Source organism: Chaetodon trifascialis, chromosome 14 (assembly GCF_039877785.1).
Source record: "Chaetodon trifascialis isolate fChaTrf1 chromosome 14, fChaTrf1.hap1, whole genome shotgun sequence".
NCBI lineage: Eukaryota > Metazoa > Chordata > Actinopteri > Chaetodontiformes > Chaetodontidae > Chaetodon > Chaetodon trifascialis.
In genome coordinates, this window is record NC_092069.1 from 22,614,681 (window position 1) to 22,631,094 (window position 16,414).

General features: G+C 45.8%; 1 protein-coding gene across 17 annotated transcripts in view; it reads right to left on the bottom strand.

Moving 5' to 3' along the window:
- Window positions 1-588: 588 nt before the first annotated feature.
- LOC139342750 (TRAF2 and NCK-interacting protein kinase-like) overlaps window positions 589-16,414 on the bottom strand; it is a 60,831-nt gene continuing 45,005 nt past the window's right edge. For 4 of the 17 annotated variants that reach the window (XM_070980012.1, XM_070980008.1, XM_070980009.1 and 1 more), the window contains 20 exons: window positions 13,674-13,838; window positions 12,991-13,239; window positions 12,311-12,417; window positions 12,016-12,131; window positions 11,259-11,356; window positions 11,082-11,105; window positions 10,205-10,273; window positions 9,540-9,646; window positions 9,247-9,349; window positions 8,873-9,022; window positions 8,465-8,561; window positions 8,163-8,333; window positions 7,932-8,075; window positions 7,075-7,209; window positions 6,758-6,858; window positions 6,436-6,585; window positions 5,356-5,373; window positions 4,294-4,453; window positions 3,561-3,700; window positions 589-3,091 (listed from right to left, as the gene is read on the bottom strand). In XM_070980012.1, coding sequence (XP_070836113.1) covers window positions 3,008-3,091; window positions 3,561-3,700; window positions 4,294-4,453; window positions 5,356-5,373; window positions 6,436-6,585; window positions 6,758-6,858; window positions 7,075-7,209; window positions 7,932-8,075; window positions 8,163-8,333; window positions 8,465-8,561; window positions 8,873-9,022; window positions 9,247-9,349; window positions 9,540-9,646; window positions 10,205-10,273; window positions 11,082-11,105; window positions 11,259-11,356; window positions 12,016-12,131; window positions 12,311-12,417; window positions 12,991-13,239; window positions 13,674-13,838 — 2,388 coding nt within the window. In that variant the 3' untranslated portion in view covers window positions 589-3,007. The remainder of the gene's footprint in view (window positions 3,092-3,560; window positions 3,701-4,293; window positions 4,454-5,355; window positions 5,374-6,435; window positions 6,586-6,757; window positions 6,859-7,074; window positions 7,210-7,931; window positions 8,076-8,162; window positions 8,334-8,464; window positions 8,562-8,872; window positions 9,023-9,246; window positions 9,350-9,539; window positions 9,647-10,204; window positions 10,274-11,081; window positions 11,106-11,258; window positions 11,357-12,015; window positions 12,132-12,310; window positions 12,418-12,990; window positions 13,240-13,673; window positions 13,839-16,414) is intronic. The other 13 variants (XM_070980016.1, XM_070980010.1, XM_070980004.1 and 10 more) reach the window with 6 other exon arrangements.

Genomic DNA, 16,414 nt, shown 5'->3' on the forward strand with positions numbered 1-16,414 from the left:
GCCGCAGCCACTCACTAATTCACTCACATGCACGTGTAGACACACACGCCTCTGACACGTAAGTGAACCACGGTCTGATTTACCGTTTACATAAAAACTCACAGCTTCTGAATGGAAGGAAGCAATAAAAATGATTATCATGGTGATAAAACCGAGACAGTCGGGGATCTATAGTGGAAGACATGGATCATGTGTGGTGTTTCAGACCGGAAGGTTAAGGTCAGTCATTTACTGTATGTGATGATTAATGCAAATGCTGACGACGCATAATAGCACATGTTGCTGCTCAGATTTAAAGTTGTGTGTTCCCTAAAGTTGATTGTAATATAGTGACATTGGGACACTATTCTCTCTCTCTCTCTCTCTCTCTCTCACACACACACACACACACACACACACACACACACACACACACAAACACACACACACAGACACACACACAGACACACACACAGACACGCACTGTTAATGATATACTTGAGGGATGGACAAAGTCTGAGGGTCAGTGCTGATACCAATGGGCAGACTTGCACAAGATCTCTCACAAACACGTCCTTGAAAAAACAAAAAACACACAGACGCAGAAGGTTAATGCTCTAGTTTCATTTATTTCTCTCTTACAGCTTCTCTTTTACAAAACAAATAAATCCCAAAACAGGACATTAGTAATGCTCTTTCAAAATAAAGAAAACAGGAAATAAACAGAATAAAGAATACAGTGGTTTCGTCTTTGAAAGGAGAGTCCTCAGTGTAATGACCATTAGCATTTTGCAATGGGAAGAGTGAAATCCACGACGGACAGACAGTAATAATGCCCCACTCACACTTGTTCATTAATCACACACACACAGATGCATGCGTGCACACACAGGGAAGACGGCGGCCTCTTCAGCTCAACTCTTTATTGCTAAAATGTTAGCCTGCTCCCCCTGACAGAGATCAGTGAACCTAACTTAGAGCTGCACGGGAGCAGCTACGGTGTGGATGTGTAATATAACAGAAAATACGGACAAATTCAAATGATCATCACGTGGAGTGAGAACGAGTCTACCTTTTTGTGTCACCTCACTTTTGTTAACCATAGGCAACATACTGCTATACCTGCAGCACATCCACCGGAAGAAAAGATGAATCTGCATCACAGTGCCCTCCAACTAGCCCACCGACAATAGTGTTAGAAACTCAACACAGTATGCATTCATGATTGAGCTGTGTGACGTATTCAGAAAGAAACGGTTCTATCACCATATTCAGAGAATAAATCAAGCCTTAAATCTGCTAACACACATCTCGATTAGAGGAGACAAATAACATCATCATGTGTTAACGTTAGATAACAACACGCACAAAAAAAATGGTGTAAAGAAACCAAACAGGTGATTAAATGATTAATTATAACGTGAGCGCTAAACTTTTGGCCTCCGTTGTTTTGTTTTTTTTGCTGACATCATGCTAGGCACTGCACAAACAGGTAGGAGCCAAAAATCAGAGGAACCAATCAGGGAGGAGCATGATTCCACGGCTTTCGGCAACGAGCGCCGTCACGTGCGCACAGTATTCGGGATTGTGGCTCATGTATCCTGCCGAGGTTGCATTCAGGATGAACTGTTCGCGTTCCCTACAGCAGCACGGCTGTATGTGTGAATCACCAAAACATTTCTGCATCAACGGAAACACACTCCGAAAAAACCCCCAAAAGAACCACGAATATTGCCTATTTTCAAATGCTTGGTGTTCAAATACACCAACTCATAAACTCCATACTAAGAAGATAATATCATAAATCTGCATGTAAACACACTCAGTGTTGCTTTGATGGCATTAAGGTAAAAGTTCACGCACAGAGAGTGAATTACTTGACTCTTTTTCTGGACATTGATTTCGACATCCCAGCTTGATTTGAACGGGACTCGTTTCGAGCACGCGCACGCACACACACACACACACACACACACACACACACGCTGGCTAACACACACTCCTGATTTCAGAGACACAGATGTGCTGTACATTTCATCAAGCCTCAAAGACTGACTGACTCAGCCACAGAAAAAGAAACAGAATGAACAGAATGACGCTCTCATTGTTCATTTAATATTACAGTATATCTGATGCAGCACCTTTCAGAGTTTAAAGACGGGAAAACAGGGAGATGAGTGCGATGATGATGATGGAGAGAGGGGAAAAGAGGGAGAGAAGAAGACAGAACGGACCAGTGGTTTCATTTTAAAGGGACACAGACATCATCGTTGCATACTTTAACAACCCGCCTGCGACGGCAGCGAGATGCGATCGAACATTAAATCACAATTGAGTTTACTCAAGGCCCAAAAAGACGGCGGGAGGGGGAAGTGGAGGAGGCGGGGGAGGGGAGTGACAGAGGAGAAGGAAAATCAATCGGGCTGTCCGCTCTCGCCTCCGACATCCAGAATTGATTTGTCGTCGCTCAGCCGCCCTCCCTGCGCTGTCATATTCAAATTCAGTTTAAATCTTATTCATCTGTTTCTTCAGCCTCTCTGTTGTGCTGGGAACGAGCGCACGCATGGCGGAAAGGAAGTGAGGGAAATGGAAGACGTGGGTGTCAAAGGATTCGAAAGGTGGCGACAAGATTTAGAAAAAGAAGAAGAAGAAGAAAGAGACAGATGGAGGCAAGTGTGTTTCTGAACGCACTGGTCCGTTTGGAGAGAAGAGACAAAAAGAGGGAAGAGTTGCAGACGGAGACAGAGAAAGTGGGAATATTTGGAAAGTCAGTGGCACCAGTTTGCCAGTTTGTCAGTTGAGTAACGATGGCTTCTGCATGACCCGGCATAATCTAGGGTAACATGTCTCTGTATTTGTTGTTTTTCTCTACGATAACTTGTTTGTTTGTTTTTTTACACCGTTTTAGTCTTTTGGGTGTTAAAAGAGTTCAGCTCTCGGGTTCATTTGTCAGATCTGCCGTGGGCCCGGGGGGGTCGCCGGGCTGGCCAATGGGAGATCGAGACAGAGCGGACGGCCAGAGGAGCCATCACCAGTTCATCATGGAGTTCCTGTTGAGAGTCATGAAGAAGACTTGGCTGCTACCTCCCGAACGCACCGATGCGAAGAATACCTGCAGAGGGAATGTCACAAACATTTTCAGCTCTAAATATAATAAATTCTCCATAACTACAGGTCACAAATGACCAGTTAATGCTCTTATGTTGATGCATTTCAATGCATGAGCTTACTGTCAGCTTTTCTACACTGTTTCAGCACAAACTCTTCATGCATTTAAAGCATCTATTCTATTTAAAAGCACATTTCTGTGCTCACATCTGAGTAGGTATGACAAAGCTGTATCTGTGTCACCTGATAGAGATCTAAAAGTTTGCTTTTTGCTTCTGTAAGATCTGTGCAAATTCGACCAAACTTCATGATCACAACAGCTCATGTATGCACACGTGTTTTTCAATATTTTGTCTCCAGAAGCAGCGCTGTCCAATCAGGACCGCTCGACTGGAGACAAATCAAGACCGGAGCAGGTCAAGTATTTTCTGAACGTGATATGATTTCACTCCCATCCCGCTGTGTTTTTTTACCTTGTCGTTCCGCTCACAGAGGAATTTGAGTCTCTGGGCTCTCTTGTGCATAAAGACTCCATCCAGGTGACCTGTCTCCACAGAGCGGATCTCTATGGCTTTCTCACCCCAGCCCATAATCTGATTAGAATGGATATAGGCTGGAAAAGAGAAAGAGAGGCGTGAGTGATGAGGAAAAAACACCAAAGGCACAATGCAGAAAATCCAGATTGCATTAGCAGCGGCCTTCAAAAAGTGGTTGTTTTAAAGATGTAATACCACCGGCTGCCACACGAGGGCAGTGAAATACAAGAAATTAAGATGCACATTTCTTTGTTGGACTCCTTTTCCGTTTGCTTGTGATCATCAACATCCACTTTCCATGTCTCTTAAACTTTTCCCCTCGCTCCCCTCTCCCTCTTCTTGTTCCTGCTAAGCAGCTCTGGAAGCCGTCCCGTGAAGGCTGATATCATAAACTGATTTTTGAATGCAATTAAACCTTAAATGAACCCCCATAAGCTCACTTCTCAGAGAACTCACAAGACCTTTGATCTGTGCTGCGACACACACACGCACAGGCGCTGGAATGGGTGCGAGCGTGTATCAGTGAAGTTATTTAAACCTCTTAACTCTTAACAAGTTTGGGGACTGAAGCGGGTGTTTCTCTGTGATGTTTTAATGACTCCAGTGTTGATAAGAAAAAGCCATTTAAATCAACTAAACAAGCAGAAACACTCATGCTGGCGGGACGCACCAACAGAGGTAGGCATCTCTCCCCACTGTAGCACCACGTCCTTGGTGATTCGACCGTAGGTGTTGACGTAGACGCCCTCGTCTTCGTAACACAGCAGCATCTCCATTCCATCAGTTTTAGGGAGCACCACGATGGCATGGGGCGTCACCTGGCTCTGGATCTGTTACACACACGCAAACATATCAGAGGCTTTAATGAAATCTGTCAAAATTCATCCGAATACATTAGATTAAAATATTACAGAGGCTTCATCGTGGGCATTTAATGCAACAGAATTTGGCTGGCTCTGTAACATTTTTTGGACTGGCCTGCATCCTGTAATCCTCCAAAGAGCAAGTTTGTGGACTTTGACAAGGCTGCCAAATATCAGGAGCATCAGTGCATCAAAAGGTTCAGACTTTGGCTTGTTGTCTGAGGAGCCTCGTTCGGTTTAATAACTGAGTTGTCAAACTCCGCTTTCCTCTGACCTTAATTAACAGGAGCAACATTGGAGGAGTTGAAGAGTCACAGCGGCACAGAAAGAGCTCAGATCTGTGCACTTCACCCAAAGTGCAGCCCAGAGACCAACCCCGCTATTCGTGCCTGCAGGCTCTCCTGAGGTGTGACCTGTGAGTACACTTCAGGAGCACCACCAGGGCTCATGTCAGTAAAACAAGTGCGTGATGAGGTGATGAAGAAAGTCATCTTAACCCACGAGGGACAAAACATCAGACGGTCATCGCCACGTTTCTGCTACACATTCACACATTATTGGAAAGTGCAATTTCAGTGAAAGCATAACTAATTATTCTAATAAACACGTGGCTTTGAATGCAGCTTTGTGTTGTGGCTCCACCAAACATCTCACTGGTAGCAGCACATATCTCTTCAGCAACTTGTGATGTCTCCCGTGGGTAAGATGAATTTATTCATGCAAACCAGCTTCTAGCTAAACTGTCCATTAATCTCTACTCTAACGAGGTGTAGCTGCACGTAGACACATGTAGTACTTCTGTGCATCCACTACGCGGTTCTACTAGAGATCTATTGATCTAGTCTAAAGGGTGGATGGCAGGATGTCACCTTCGTCTGTTTGGCACACTGGAGGAGACGTTGGCAGGGGAGGAGAGAGAGAGGAAGCACTGATTAAAGGCATAAAAAGTCAGGAAAAGACAATCACCTGAAGAGGTCAACAGTGTTCTTTAATAATAAGTCACGTGCTGCACGCTGCGTGAAGCATGGCCTCATTCGCTCTGCGGCATCTGACTGAATAGGCTGCAGTTGCGTGTCATCACATCTGCATCCAGAGGTTTATTTTTACTGAAATACTGCCACTAAATCAAGAGTTTGGCTGAACTGTGCTTGAACTTGATTTTAAGCAAAAGCGTGCGATTAGCGAAGCCACCACGGAGTAAACTAATCTGCATGCAAGTACCTAAACTGATTTGCATTCAAGCACGCAAATAGACGACTGATGGATCCCTGAGAGACTGAGAGCCTTGAATTTATGACCAGTGGAGGAAACAAAGCACATATGGCAAACGTTTTGTACTTAAGGTAAGGGCTGACCAGTTATTTTGCAGATTCAGACTAATGACATAAAATATAGTCATTAATTATTAAATTAATTATTATAGGATAAGGCTTTTTTCATTCCTGGGAGGAAATTCACAATCAATATTAAAGTGACTCTGCATAATGAGTGCTTTTGTACTTTTACTACAATTCTGAATGCATCAATTTAGTACTATGTGCTTAAAGAGTACTCTGATTTCTGATTTCAAAGCTCTTTGGATGAACTTTTGTTGCAACAGGATATTTGGTAGCAGCTACTATTTCTTAATGTCCTGTAATAGGAGCACTTTGGTCATTTTGAGCGACATTCTGTGCACTTAACACACGCAGTCCAAATCCAATCCATCATATTTAGCAAACTAAAAAAGTGTCTGACGCGAGACGTAAAGCACCCATCAATCTTTTACTTGCATGACAGTAAATCAATCAAAGAGGTAATTTGTCAAGAAAGCCTCATTGTATTCCTTGAGGCTAATCCTCATGAGACCTTGTGACCTTGGCACAGGAGAAGATCAGCAGACTGCAGGAGGAAGTGAGCAAGTAGGAGGTGTGAGAGCCTCGTTCGCCGTGAGAGACGTGTGCTCTTACATGTGAGGGGATGTAGATGTCGTAAGGGTTGCCCGAGTCCACGTCGATGACATGGAAGCCCACGCTGGAGCCGTAGATGACCTTCAACCTCTGGCCTTCCTCCACTGTGAGGTCGACCAGCTGGGGACGGTGCTGCAGCTCAGTGAATGACTGAAAGGGGGACAGATGGGAAAATCAGTGAAGCAGGAAGACAGACGCAGATGAACTGTGCAGAAAGATGAAGTCAGAGAGAAATCAGTCCAGCCAACGGAAATCTTGACGTGTGCTGAAGAAGGTGGCGGTACAATATACGAGAAGTATGCGCGTGTTTGTGCTTCCAAACCTTAAAGGCCATGAACTTGTGGTAGGGTTTGGGAGCCCAGGCGTAGATTTCCACCGAGTTCTTCAGAGCAATCACCAGGAACTTAATCCTCTCGTATTTTACTGGAAACACGACAAAGAGGTGAGTTAAGCGCTCATCCTAAAGCTCCATGACCCCATTTGTTTCTTTAGAGAACATGTCAGATCACAGACCCGAATATCAGCCTCTGCACATGCAATCCGAATGCATTTATTTATTCCTGATATACATGTGTATACACACACACACACACACACACACACACACACACACACACACACACACACACAGATCCTTACCAACTTTATAATGCACACAGCCCTCCAGCTCCCCAACTGTAATCCAACCCTGCTTCTTCTCTACTTCCGGGTCGTTGTGTAATATTCTGTTCCTCAGCCAAGACAAGTAGTAAACACGCAACTTATTCTTCTTACCTAAGAGGGGAGGGACAAAGGGAGGAGGAGGAGGAGGAGGAGGAGGAGGAGGAGGAGGAGGAGGAGGAGGAATGAGATCAAATTAACTGGAATGAACCGGTAAAATCCCTAAATTTTCCAGAGAGCTGCTCAGCTGTCAACAGCACACAATGGCAGATGGCATTGAGTGATCTGTGACTCAAGATTTGTACTTTGAGAGGAGGAGGAGGAGGAGGAGGAGGAGGAGGAGGAGGAGGAGGAGGAGGAGGAAATGAAGTAAGAAGCCCAAACCTCCTCTCTTCATGTGTCTGTTATACTTCATTACTGCTCTTGCAATTGTTTACCAAACGTGTGTTGAAACACATAATATCTATTCTTACCTGTTCTTGAATTCTCCTTTTTACATTTCAAGCTTATCTGAATTTGAGAGACTAAAACTCTCGGATAAATAGTTGTTTTTCCTTCCTAATATTTGGCAAATTTCAACTGAATTTCGAGGAAATTGAGAAAAGAAAATGAAAATAAATAGTTGGATCCATCCACTTTCGCTGTGCAATTATTAGGAGTCGGTTCATTGAGATTGAACAGCTGGTTTTTCCGAATTTTGCCGTTTGCAACACTTCAAAATGTGCGTAAATATACCTTGATGGAGACACAATATGGTAAATGCACATCACGATAGGTATGATATGAGCTACAATCTGGATCTGGATAGAGTGTGAGTGTGCCTGTCCAAGACGCACCCGATATAGTGACCAGCACATTGAGCCCCTCCAGCACGTCCATCTGCAGGAAGCGCCGCCTGGTGATCAGATTATAGACTTTTCCTTGTCCACTTCGGTCAAGCAGCATCAGACCATTCTCTGTTCCCACCAGCAGGTTCACACCTAAACATACGCAGCAGAGTCAGAGACATGGAGAGACAGATGGAGGTCTTCAGGAGAGCAGAGAAAGTGAAGGATGTCGCCTCTCACCCCACAGCGCAGCACACAGGATCTCAGAGTTGAAGCGTTTCTTGTATTTGCGGATCTCCGGTGTGTCACTGTGGGGTCTGATGTTGGTCGGGTTGACGTTGACCACTGAGATCTTTCTGGCTTCGTTTAGTCTGGCCTGCTCCTGCCTCAGCAGCTCGTTCGCAAACATGGCTGGGATAGCAAAGAGGAAAGAAACAGAGAACGATTCAGGTGATTTGATGTGTTTTGACAGCTGTGCAGACGTTACAGGTGCGAAACCACCAAAAAATTACCTGCTGCTGACGATAAAAAACTTTGCTCACCTGCAGCTGAGTTCTCATCGTCTTCACTTGGGGAGGTTTGGTAGACACGCGGATCAACAAACGGGGTGAAGGACGCTTTGGACCCACCCACACCAAACTGTCAGACAGAAAACAGTGAGGAAGTAATTAGCAGCAGACTACGGACACAAACTTTCCAAGTTCCCTCCTGTTTTCTTTTTGACAGACCTAAAAATGTATTAATGATGTGAAAAAGGACTTTTATCTGAGAGTGCCTTTAATGTCAGATGCGAGAAGTCACATACAAAGTCGCTGAGTCATTTCTTATTTATCATGAATAAGTAGATTTTTAATAGAATTAAGAGTTATTGCATTCATCTAATTTTAGGTTTTATTTAGAGCACTATATCCAGGAATGTGTGTGCGTGCGTGTGTGCATGTGTGTCTGACCTCAGCCATGTCGCCCAGCTCCTGCAGGGCTGTGGTGGGTGTGGCTGAAGGAGAGTTGCTCTGCTGCACCAGGTCAGGGAGGTTACCATTGTTACTGTGATTCCCAAAGCCATTACTCTCCGTGTGACCGCCTCTCCGCCGCTCCTCCGCCTGAGAGGCAGAAAAAAGGGAGAAACGAGTTTAGAAACGAGGGAAAGAGGAGACGCAATGTGGAGAGTTCACAAGAAAGCGAAGACAGTCGACGCAAATGAAGATAAAGTGGTGGTGAAGACGGGGAATTAGCCCGGTTTGATAGCAGAATACAAGCGCAATATTTCCTGTTGTTTTCACTCCTTCCTTAATGCATGTGGCTTCTGTGTGCAGGCATTCATCACCTCTCTCATCACCAGAGTGCCGTCCTTGGAGCTATTATAGGCTTCTCCCAGAGAGTCCTCTGTCAGCCCTCCATACGACTCACTGCTGCTCTGCACCGCCGGCCTGCGGCGCACACACAAAGACACACACAGACCCGATTATTTACGAAGCAATTCTGCCCAAACTGCACCAACGAGCGACTGGCGTGGCGCATATTCCACAGACATGCGTACCTCAACACAAATGAACACTGACAAGTCCGGCTTGGAAAAACAGAGCGAGGGGAAAAACAAAAGCAGAGGGGACAGCTTACATGATGCGGGGGATGTCGCTAACAGCAACAGTCCCGTCGTGCCCCACCGTCTCCCCGTCCTCATCGCTGCTCTCTGAGTCTTCACTGGAGGACGAGTAGTCTGTCACCTTTAGATGAAGAGAATCGGTCAGAAACAACTCTGTGATGAGGTGCGAATTAAATGATCTGCTGGACGATTTGGCCTCTTCAGACGCTTTCCGAAGACATTTCAGGTAACCTCTATGAACACATATCAGCATATGCATGTAGGTAAATTTTCACTTCACATGGACTGTTTACCTGCATGCAGCGCCTGCTCAAACGTGATTGGTCAAAACTACTATGACTACAAACAAACTACAAACTGACAGCAATACGCTTGCAAAGCCAAAATCTTACTCGCCTGCAGTTTCTGCATTCATATGCAGACATCTGTCTCTGGAGATTAAAGGTAACCTGGGGAGTTTCTGACCACTAGTAGTGCTATAGAGCAAAGTTTTCACAACCTTTTTGTTGTCTGTATTGTGCACACCAGCACATGAGCACAGAGGGAACTTGATATACATTCCTGCTGTTGTCCTATTACCGAGGACAACAAAGGAAATAAGATTTTAGCTTTATTATGTCTTTACTCTGCAGTTCTACTCATCTACTCATCATCATCACTATCATAAAAGTCATTGTACCTTGACTGGAGGCCTGCTGCCCTCCTCTACCCTCAGTTCTCTGAGCTCCTTAGCCAAAGCACTTAGGTCCTATAGAGAGGAACAGAAGAGGAGAGGAGAAAGAGGAAAAGTCCATTAGTCCATAAGTTCTGTAGGTATCTCTAGGTGAGGAGACCAAATCACATACAAGGACAAGGGGAGCAGAGAGGGGCAAAGAGTGGGACAAACCAAAGCTTCATGACAAGAGGACAGCTGATTTGTGTGTATCTGTGACCACGTTTTCTGCTTAGCCACACTAAAATTTTTTTCCTGACATAAAAAGTGATCACAGATCAGCCCTTTTATCCGCTCACGAGCAATATATCGACTTTGTAAAGAATGGCCGTAAGAGGAGAGAAATACAGATAATCAGGCTTGATGTGTGATGTACAGGAGTGCAGCATCAATCTGCACCCCCTCTACCTATCACCCCCATGCCAACTGGCCCGTGGTTCCTCCCCTCCCTTCCCTCCCGCCAATGGATCAGACCAAATCATGCAGACGGGGGGGAAAGACCGTCATACACGGTGGGCTTACCAGCTCCTCCTGACCAGTAACCGTGACAATAGAGAAACAGGAGAAGAGATTCAGAGACTGTTCAGGTGCTTGGCAGTTTAGGTTACGCACACACAGCACATGCATGCACACACACACCCGCACAAGCACGCGTCCACATACGCTCTCTCAGGTATGTGCGTGGAAGCACACATGCACCACCACCGCCCTGATGTTTTAAAGCTAAAAGAAACAAATGGCATCTTCCCGTGAAAGTCCGCCATGCCAGGGGAAAAAGAGGGGCTCTGAAGATCGAGGCAAAGGAGAACCGGGATAAAAGAAAGGGGACTCGAGCGTCACTAACCTCATCTATGGCTTTCTTATAGCTCTGAAGGATGGAAGGACAAAGAGAAGGAGGCAGAGACAGAGATACAGAAGCCGATGAATAGCAGAAAAAAGGAGAAGAGGCCAGTAGAAGATTCCCGCAGGGGAGATTTCTGTGACAGAAAGTGAACGTGTGTGTCTGCGCTGCGTGACTCACTGCAGGTCTGCTGGGTCTGGCTGATTCACGGCCCTCCTCCTGTTTGGGCTTTGCCTCCTGATTGGCTCCTGGAGGGGATCCTTCCTGCATGGTTTGACCTGAGCATAACAAGGACGTAATTACACATTTGACCTACATACATGAGTTTCATTAAAATAGCCAAAAAATGTCACTTTATAAATGTTCATTATCCATTCATCAAATATTTTCAAGCTGTTACATGCTTAATATTTTTTACCCTGTCTTGATATCTCATGTTTTACATTTCTGCCATATTTACTGTCAAACCTATTGTGAAATGCTAATAACATCCAACATGCATGAATGAAAAGCGGTCCTCCCATACTTCAACCTCCCTCTCTGCCATGTGTTTGTCAAGGGGAGATCCATGCATATCTTAGATATCCCTCTGGCCTGTTGTTTGACACATCCCTGCACGCCTCCCTCTATCACCCTCTCTTATTTCCTCTCTTCTATCTCTCCTGAGGCCGAGAGTAACAGGGCACATCAGACAGGTTGATCAGAGCAGAACTGCGACTGACAATGTCCCGCTGATAGCCTCTGAAACTCGGTAAAGCCCTGTGAGTGCACGTGGATGTTATAGCGTTTCACTGTCCGCACTCGCACGTTTACGAGAGCAAGCAGGTGCACCGGTGATTAATTGTTAGCGTGCAAGCGTGTCTGCGTGTTTGCCAGCATGCACGTGTGCACGTCAGCTTTCATTTCAGTTTACGTGCACATGCATGTGTTTTTGTACCTCTCCTCTCGGCTGAGCCTCCCTGAGATGAAGGGGAGGAGGAGGATGAGGAGTTGGAGGAGGTTCTTTGCAGCATGGCGTCCAGAGAGAGGTCTGAGCGCCGCAGGTCTGGGTTACTGAAACAGGAGGAAAATAATACATACACAAGACAATTATCAAAGCTAAATAAAAATAATGGTACCCAACCAGTCTGCATAAACAAGAAGTGGCTTAAAGGATGATCTAGACTACAAAAGTGACATCAGATGTTTAGTTTAGACCTCAGAGGTGGACAATGTGCTCATATGAACTTTACCTGGCCCGTATGAGCTGAGAGCCTGTGCGAGGGCCCAGACCTACTCCTCCATTAGGGGAGTTCTTCCTGACCAAGGCTGGGGAGATGGAAGTGGTCCTCTGTGGGACCTGGACACACAGGCAGGAGGTCACCATTGCTGGTACAGCTTGGTTTTCAGTCCCCTAACAAGGAGCTCAAAGCTTGTATCCAGAATGCTTTTTGATTAGCATACATTAATAAAGCCGTGTGGTGGTACAGTAAAACGTCTGGTGCATTAAACTGTTGGCAGTCAAGCTCTAAATACTCTGCTAGTGAGTCATGTTGATTGGATGGTAGTGTTACGCCTGTCCCGGTTTACAATGCCAACAAAGTCTAATTAACATAAAGTCAGGTTACTGCACATCATGTTTGTATTTCCTTGTATCAAAGTCTCAATCTCAAGAGCTCTTCTCAAGTTTTCAACAAAAGCTGATTAAACTTTGCAAAACTACATTTGCTGCAGAGGGCGACACTGTGTGCAATGTCAAAGCAGAACTGAAATATGGCCAGCATGATGATGCAATGCTTTTGAAGCAAAGGGCATGTTTTCATAATTAACTGAAATTAATGAGAAATGTAAATGCATACTACAGTACAATACATTAAATGCGTAGAGAAAACGAATTAACACAAAATTCACTACAACATATCAACTCTCTGACCTTGGGTGGGATGTCCTCCTCTCTCAGCCAGGCGGTCCTGTCCCGGTCTCTGTCCCGTTCCTCCCTGCCTGTGACACGCACCGGGGGTCCCGGGGTGTCAGAAGTGGGGTCTGAGTTCTGGCGGGGCATCTCGGGCCTGGGGGAGCCCACGCTGACGCCCTCACCAAGAGCTGAACCTGTCTGGTCCTGCAGAGACTGGGAGCCGGACATGGAGCTGGAGTGGGTCTTCACCGGAACCAGGTGAGCCATCTGGAGGAGGGAGAGAAGAAGAGAGAAAGAAAGACAGAGGGAGAGATGAAGGGGATGAGTCGGGTGGATGGAAGGAGGATGATGGTGTAGAGGTTGAAAGAAGAAGGTCAGGAGATGAAAGGAGGCAGACAGCAGAGTAGAGAAAGAAAGAAGGAGGCAGCAAAATGAATGAAAAGGGGGAAATGAAGAATTGTAGGGAAAGGCAGAATATGAATAGAGATGAAGAAAAATAAGATAGAAATGGGAAAGAGAGCAAAGAGGGAGATGGAGAAATGAAAGAGAGAGAGATTGACTGATTTTAAACTCTCGCTTTTAAAGGAGCTCATGGCACAAGGAGCGAAAGGGTGTGTGATTATTTCTTTGGACAGACTGATCACTAGGAAACACACCAAACATTGACCTGCCTTCTTTTGCACACGCACACACACACACACCTGAGGTTCGATGGAGCGGTGGATGGGTGGGGTGCGGGCGGGCTGCATGCCCCCACTGCTGAAGGACTCGGAGCGGGGAGGGAGGGAGGGGTCGGAGATGCGGTTGGACACTTTGTGCTGCAGCGCTGGGGAGCTCTGTCTGTTCAGCTTAGAGCGCTCCTCCACCTGGGACAAGTTACACACCACTGTCACTCACAGCTCAGCATGCAGCACAACCAATCACCACACTTCACCCGCTGCGGGTATCGCTCCCCCACATGCACCCCTACGAGCCACCAGACAATCTTAAGATCGCTCAGCGTTTTGGGACAGTGTGGTGTGTTTTCTCACACCACCGTTTGTCGTATTTTCCCATAACTTATAGACTCACAGAACTTGTTTTTCTCCTCGTCTTAAAGGTCTCTCTCTCGTGAGAACTGTAATCCACAGAAAGCCTCAAAGGAATATCTAAAATCTCATAAAGCAGGTTGCATGCTCCAACATGACACACACCATTGTAGTTTTGTTTCCCTATCTCCCCCATCTACTTGTTGGTCCATGTGTCTCCATGTCCCACATACAGCTGTGGAGTAAGAGTGTCTGATGGCTGTGGGGAAAGGTCAAGAATCATCCCTAATCGTCTTTAGCAGACACCACATTCAAACCCAAATCGCGGATTTCACTACGTACGAAGGCAGTGCGTGCACACATGTTTGATTGTTAGTTTACATAAGAGTTTGAGCAACTGCTTCCACCGACTTGTGGGGGTGCGCTTGTGCGTCGGTGCCAACGAGCACCAAATATCTGAGTGAGGAAGGCAGAAAGCTCCTCTTGCCAGAGTAATCAGATTATCGGATTATCTGCTGTGCAGCGAGAGAAGGCTCCTAGGAATGCTCCCAGCTGCCCAAATCACACTTCTGCACTCCAAACAATCGACTCAACGGTTGGTGGAGGGTTGAGTCATGGCTCAGCAGGGCATAGTGTCAACAGCCCCCAGGTAAACATGCGTGTGCAATGAGAAGCATCCCCTTTGGAGGCTTTCTGTAATTCCACATGAGCTCATAATCTAGTAGGATTATTCAAGATTATGACCTGGGTTGGAACAACTATGCAATACTGTGTCATTTCTCAAATCTTTGTTAGTTGCCTGCAAGGGAGTCAACTACGCCGATGATGACAGACATGGCAAATATTTTGTTAGTTGGGATGAAACGCAACTACTGATGAAGCACAAACAACCAAAGGAAACATTCAAGCACTGCTGTAGAGGCAGCAAGTGCTCAAGGTTAGCATGAGCATCCATCCACCTTTAAGAGAAAGAGAGATTACTATTACTAAAGTCCTTCACAGAGGAAAAACCTTTTGGGTAATACTGTTTAAATCTTCATGTCAAGTGTTTGGCTTTGTCTCCTGCCTACCACCCAAAAGCTCTTTCTACTCTAGCAGATGTTCTAAGAGGTAAAACAGAGCATTAGTTAGTTAGTTGTGGCCACTGGCACAGCTACACTAAGAAAGGAAAAAGGTGAGTGAGGAAGGACAGAGGGCATCCTCTGAGGATTCAGATTCGTCTAGAAGGATCCCACCACCACTTGGTCTGCACCGTCCACCAAGACGGGATCTGAATGACAGGTTGACTGACCTAAAAATAAGCTGGGGGTTTTCCTGAAGACACCAATATGTCTAGCAGGGGGCTTGCCTCGGTGCTTTGTGGGAACTCGGTGATTACGGTGACAAGGGCTGGCGGGGTGGGGGGTGTGGGGGGGTCTGGGCGGGGCTGTGGTTAACTATGTTACAGATGGATCAGGGTGATATTTGAGACAGGATACTGGCACCTCTCCTTTGGATCTCAGTCCCAGCTTGAGTATAAAATAAACAAAAACTGCAGCTGTATAAAAAAAATTCATTAAAAAAAACCTTCTACGTCTACTTTGTAGAGATAAATGTAGAAATATTTACAGGTCTTTAATGTATGCTGTGTGTGTGTTTGAATGTACAGTGTGTACGCTCTCGTACTTCGTTCGTTGTGAGGACTGATTTGAGACAGTAGCTGTTTGAAGGTTGATACTTGGTTTTAGGGTTGAGCTCAGGCTGAGTTTTCATAAAGAGGTAGTAGATGTTTGATTTGTGGCCATTGAAGAAATATGTTTGGACTACAGTTTTACGTTGCATGCCCGTGCATGCGTGGGTTCTCTCTGGGCACTCCGGCTTCCTCCCACAGACCAAAAACATGCTCATTAGGTTAATTGGTGACTCTTAATTGTTCGTAGGTCTTTGTATGTTGCCCTGCAATCGACTGGTGACCGGTTCAGGGTGTACCCCGCCTCTCGCCCAATGACAGCTGGGATAGGCTCCAGCCCCCCTGCAACCCCAAAAGGGATGGTCGGGTATAGACAATGGATGGATGGATATCAAGTACACATTTCTAACTAAATTTGGAGCCATGAAAGATGTGTGTGTGCCAACACCTTCATGCTGTCATGACCAGTAGTGAAGGTGACACAAGGTACAATGTCCAGAAGGGCTGGAGTGCAGCTGAGTTTACTGTGGTTAAGATTGGAATTTGGGCAAGGGAAAACATTATGTCAGTTACAATTATAGAAGTAGAAAAATGTGTATGTGTTTCTATACATTTATACATGTCAGCTTCAGACAAGGGTCTAGCACTCCATTCCAACAGATCTGATGCAGATCTGGGCCTGAGATCCGAAGGGGGAGCCACACGGGGAACGTTGAGGGCTACAGGCTGGTGAGATGAGGAGGGG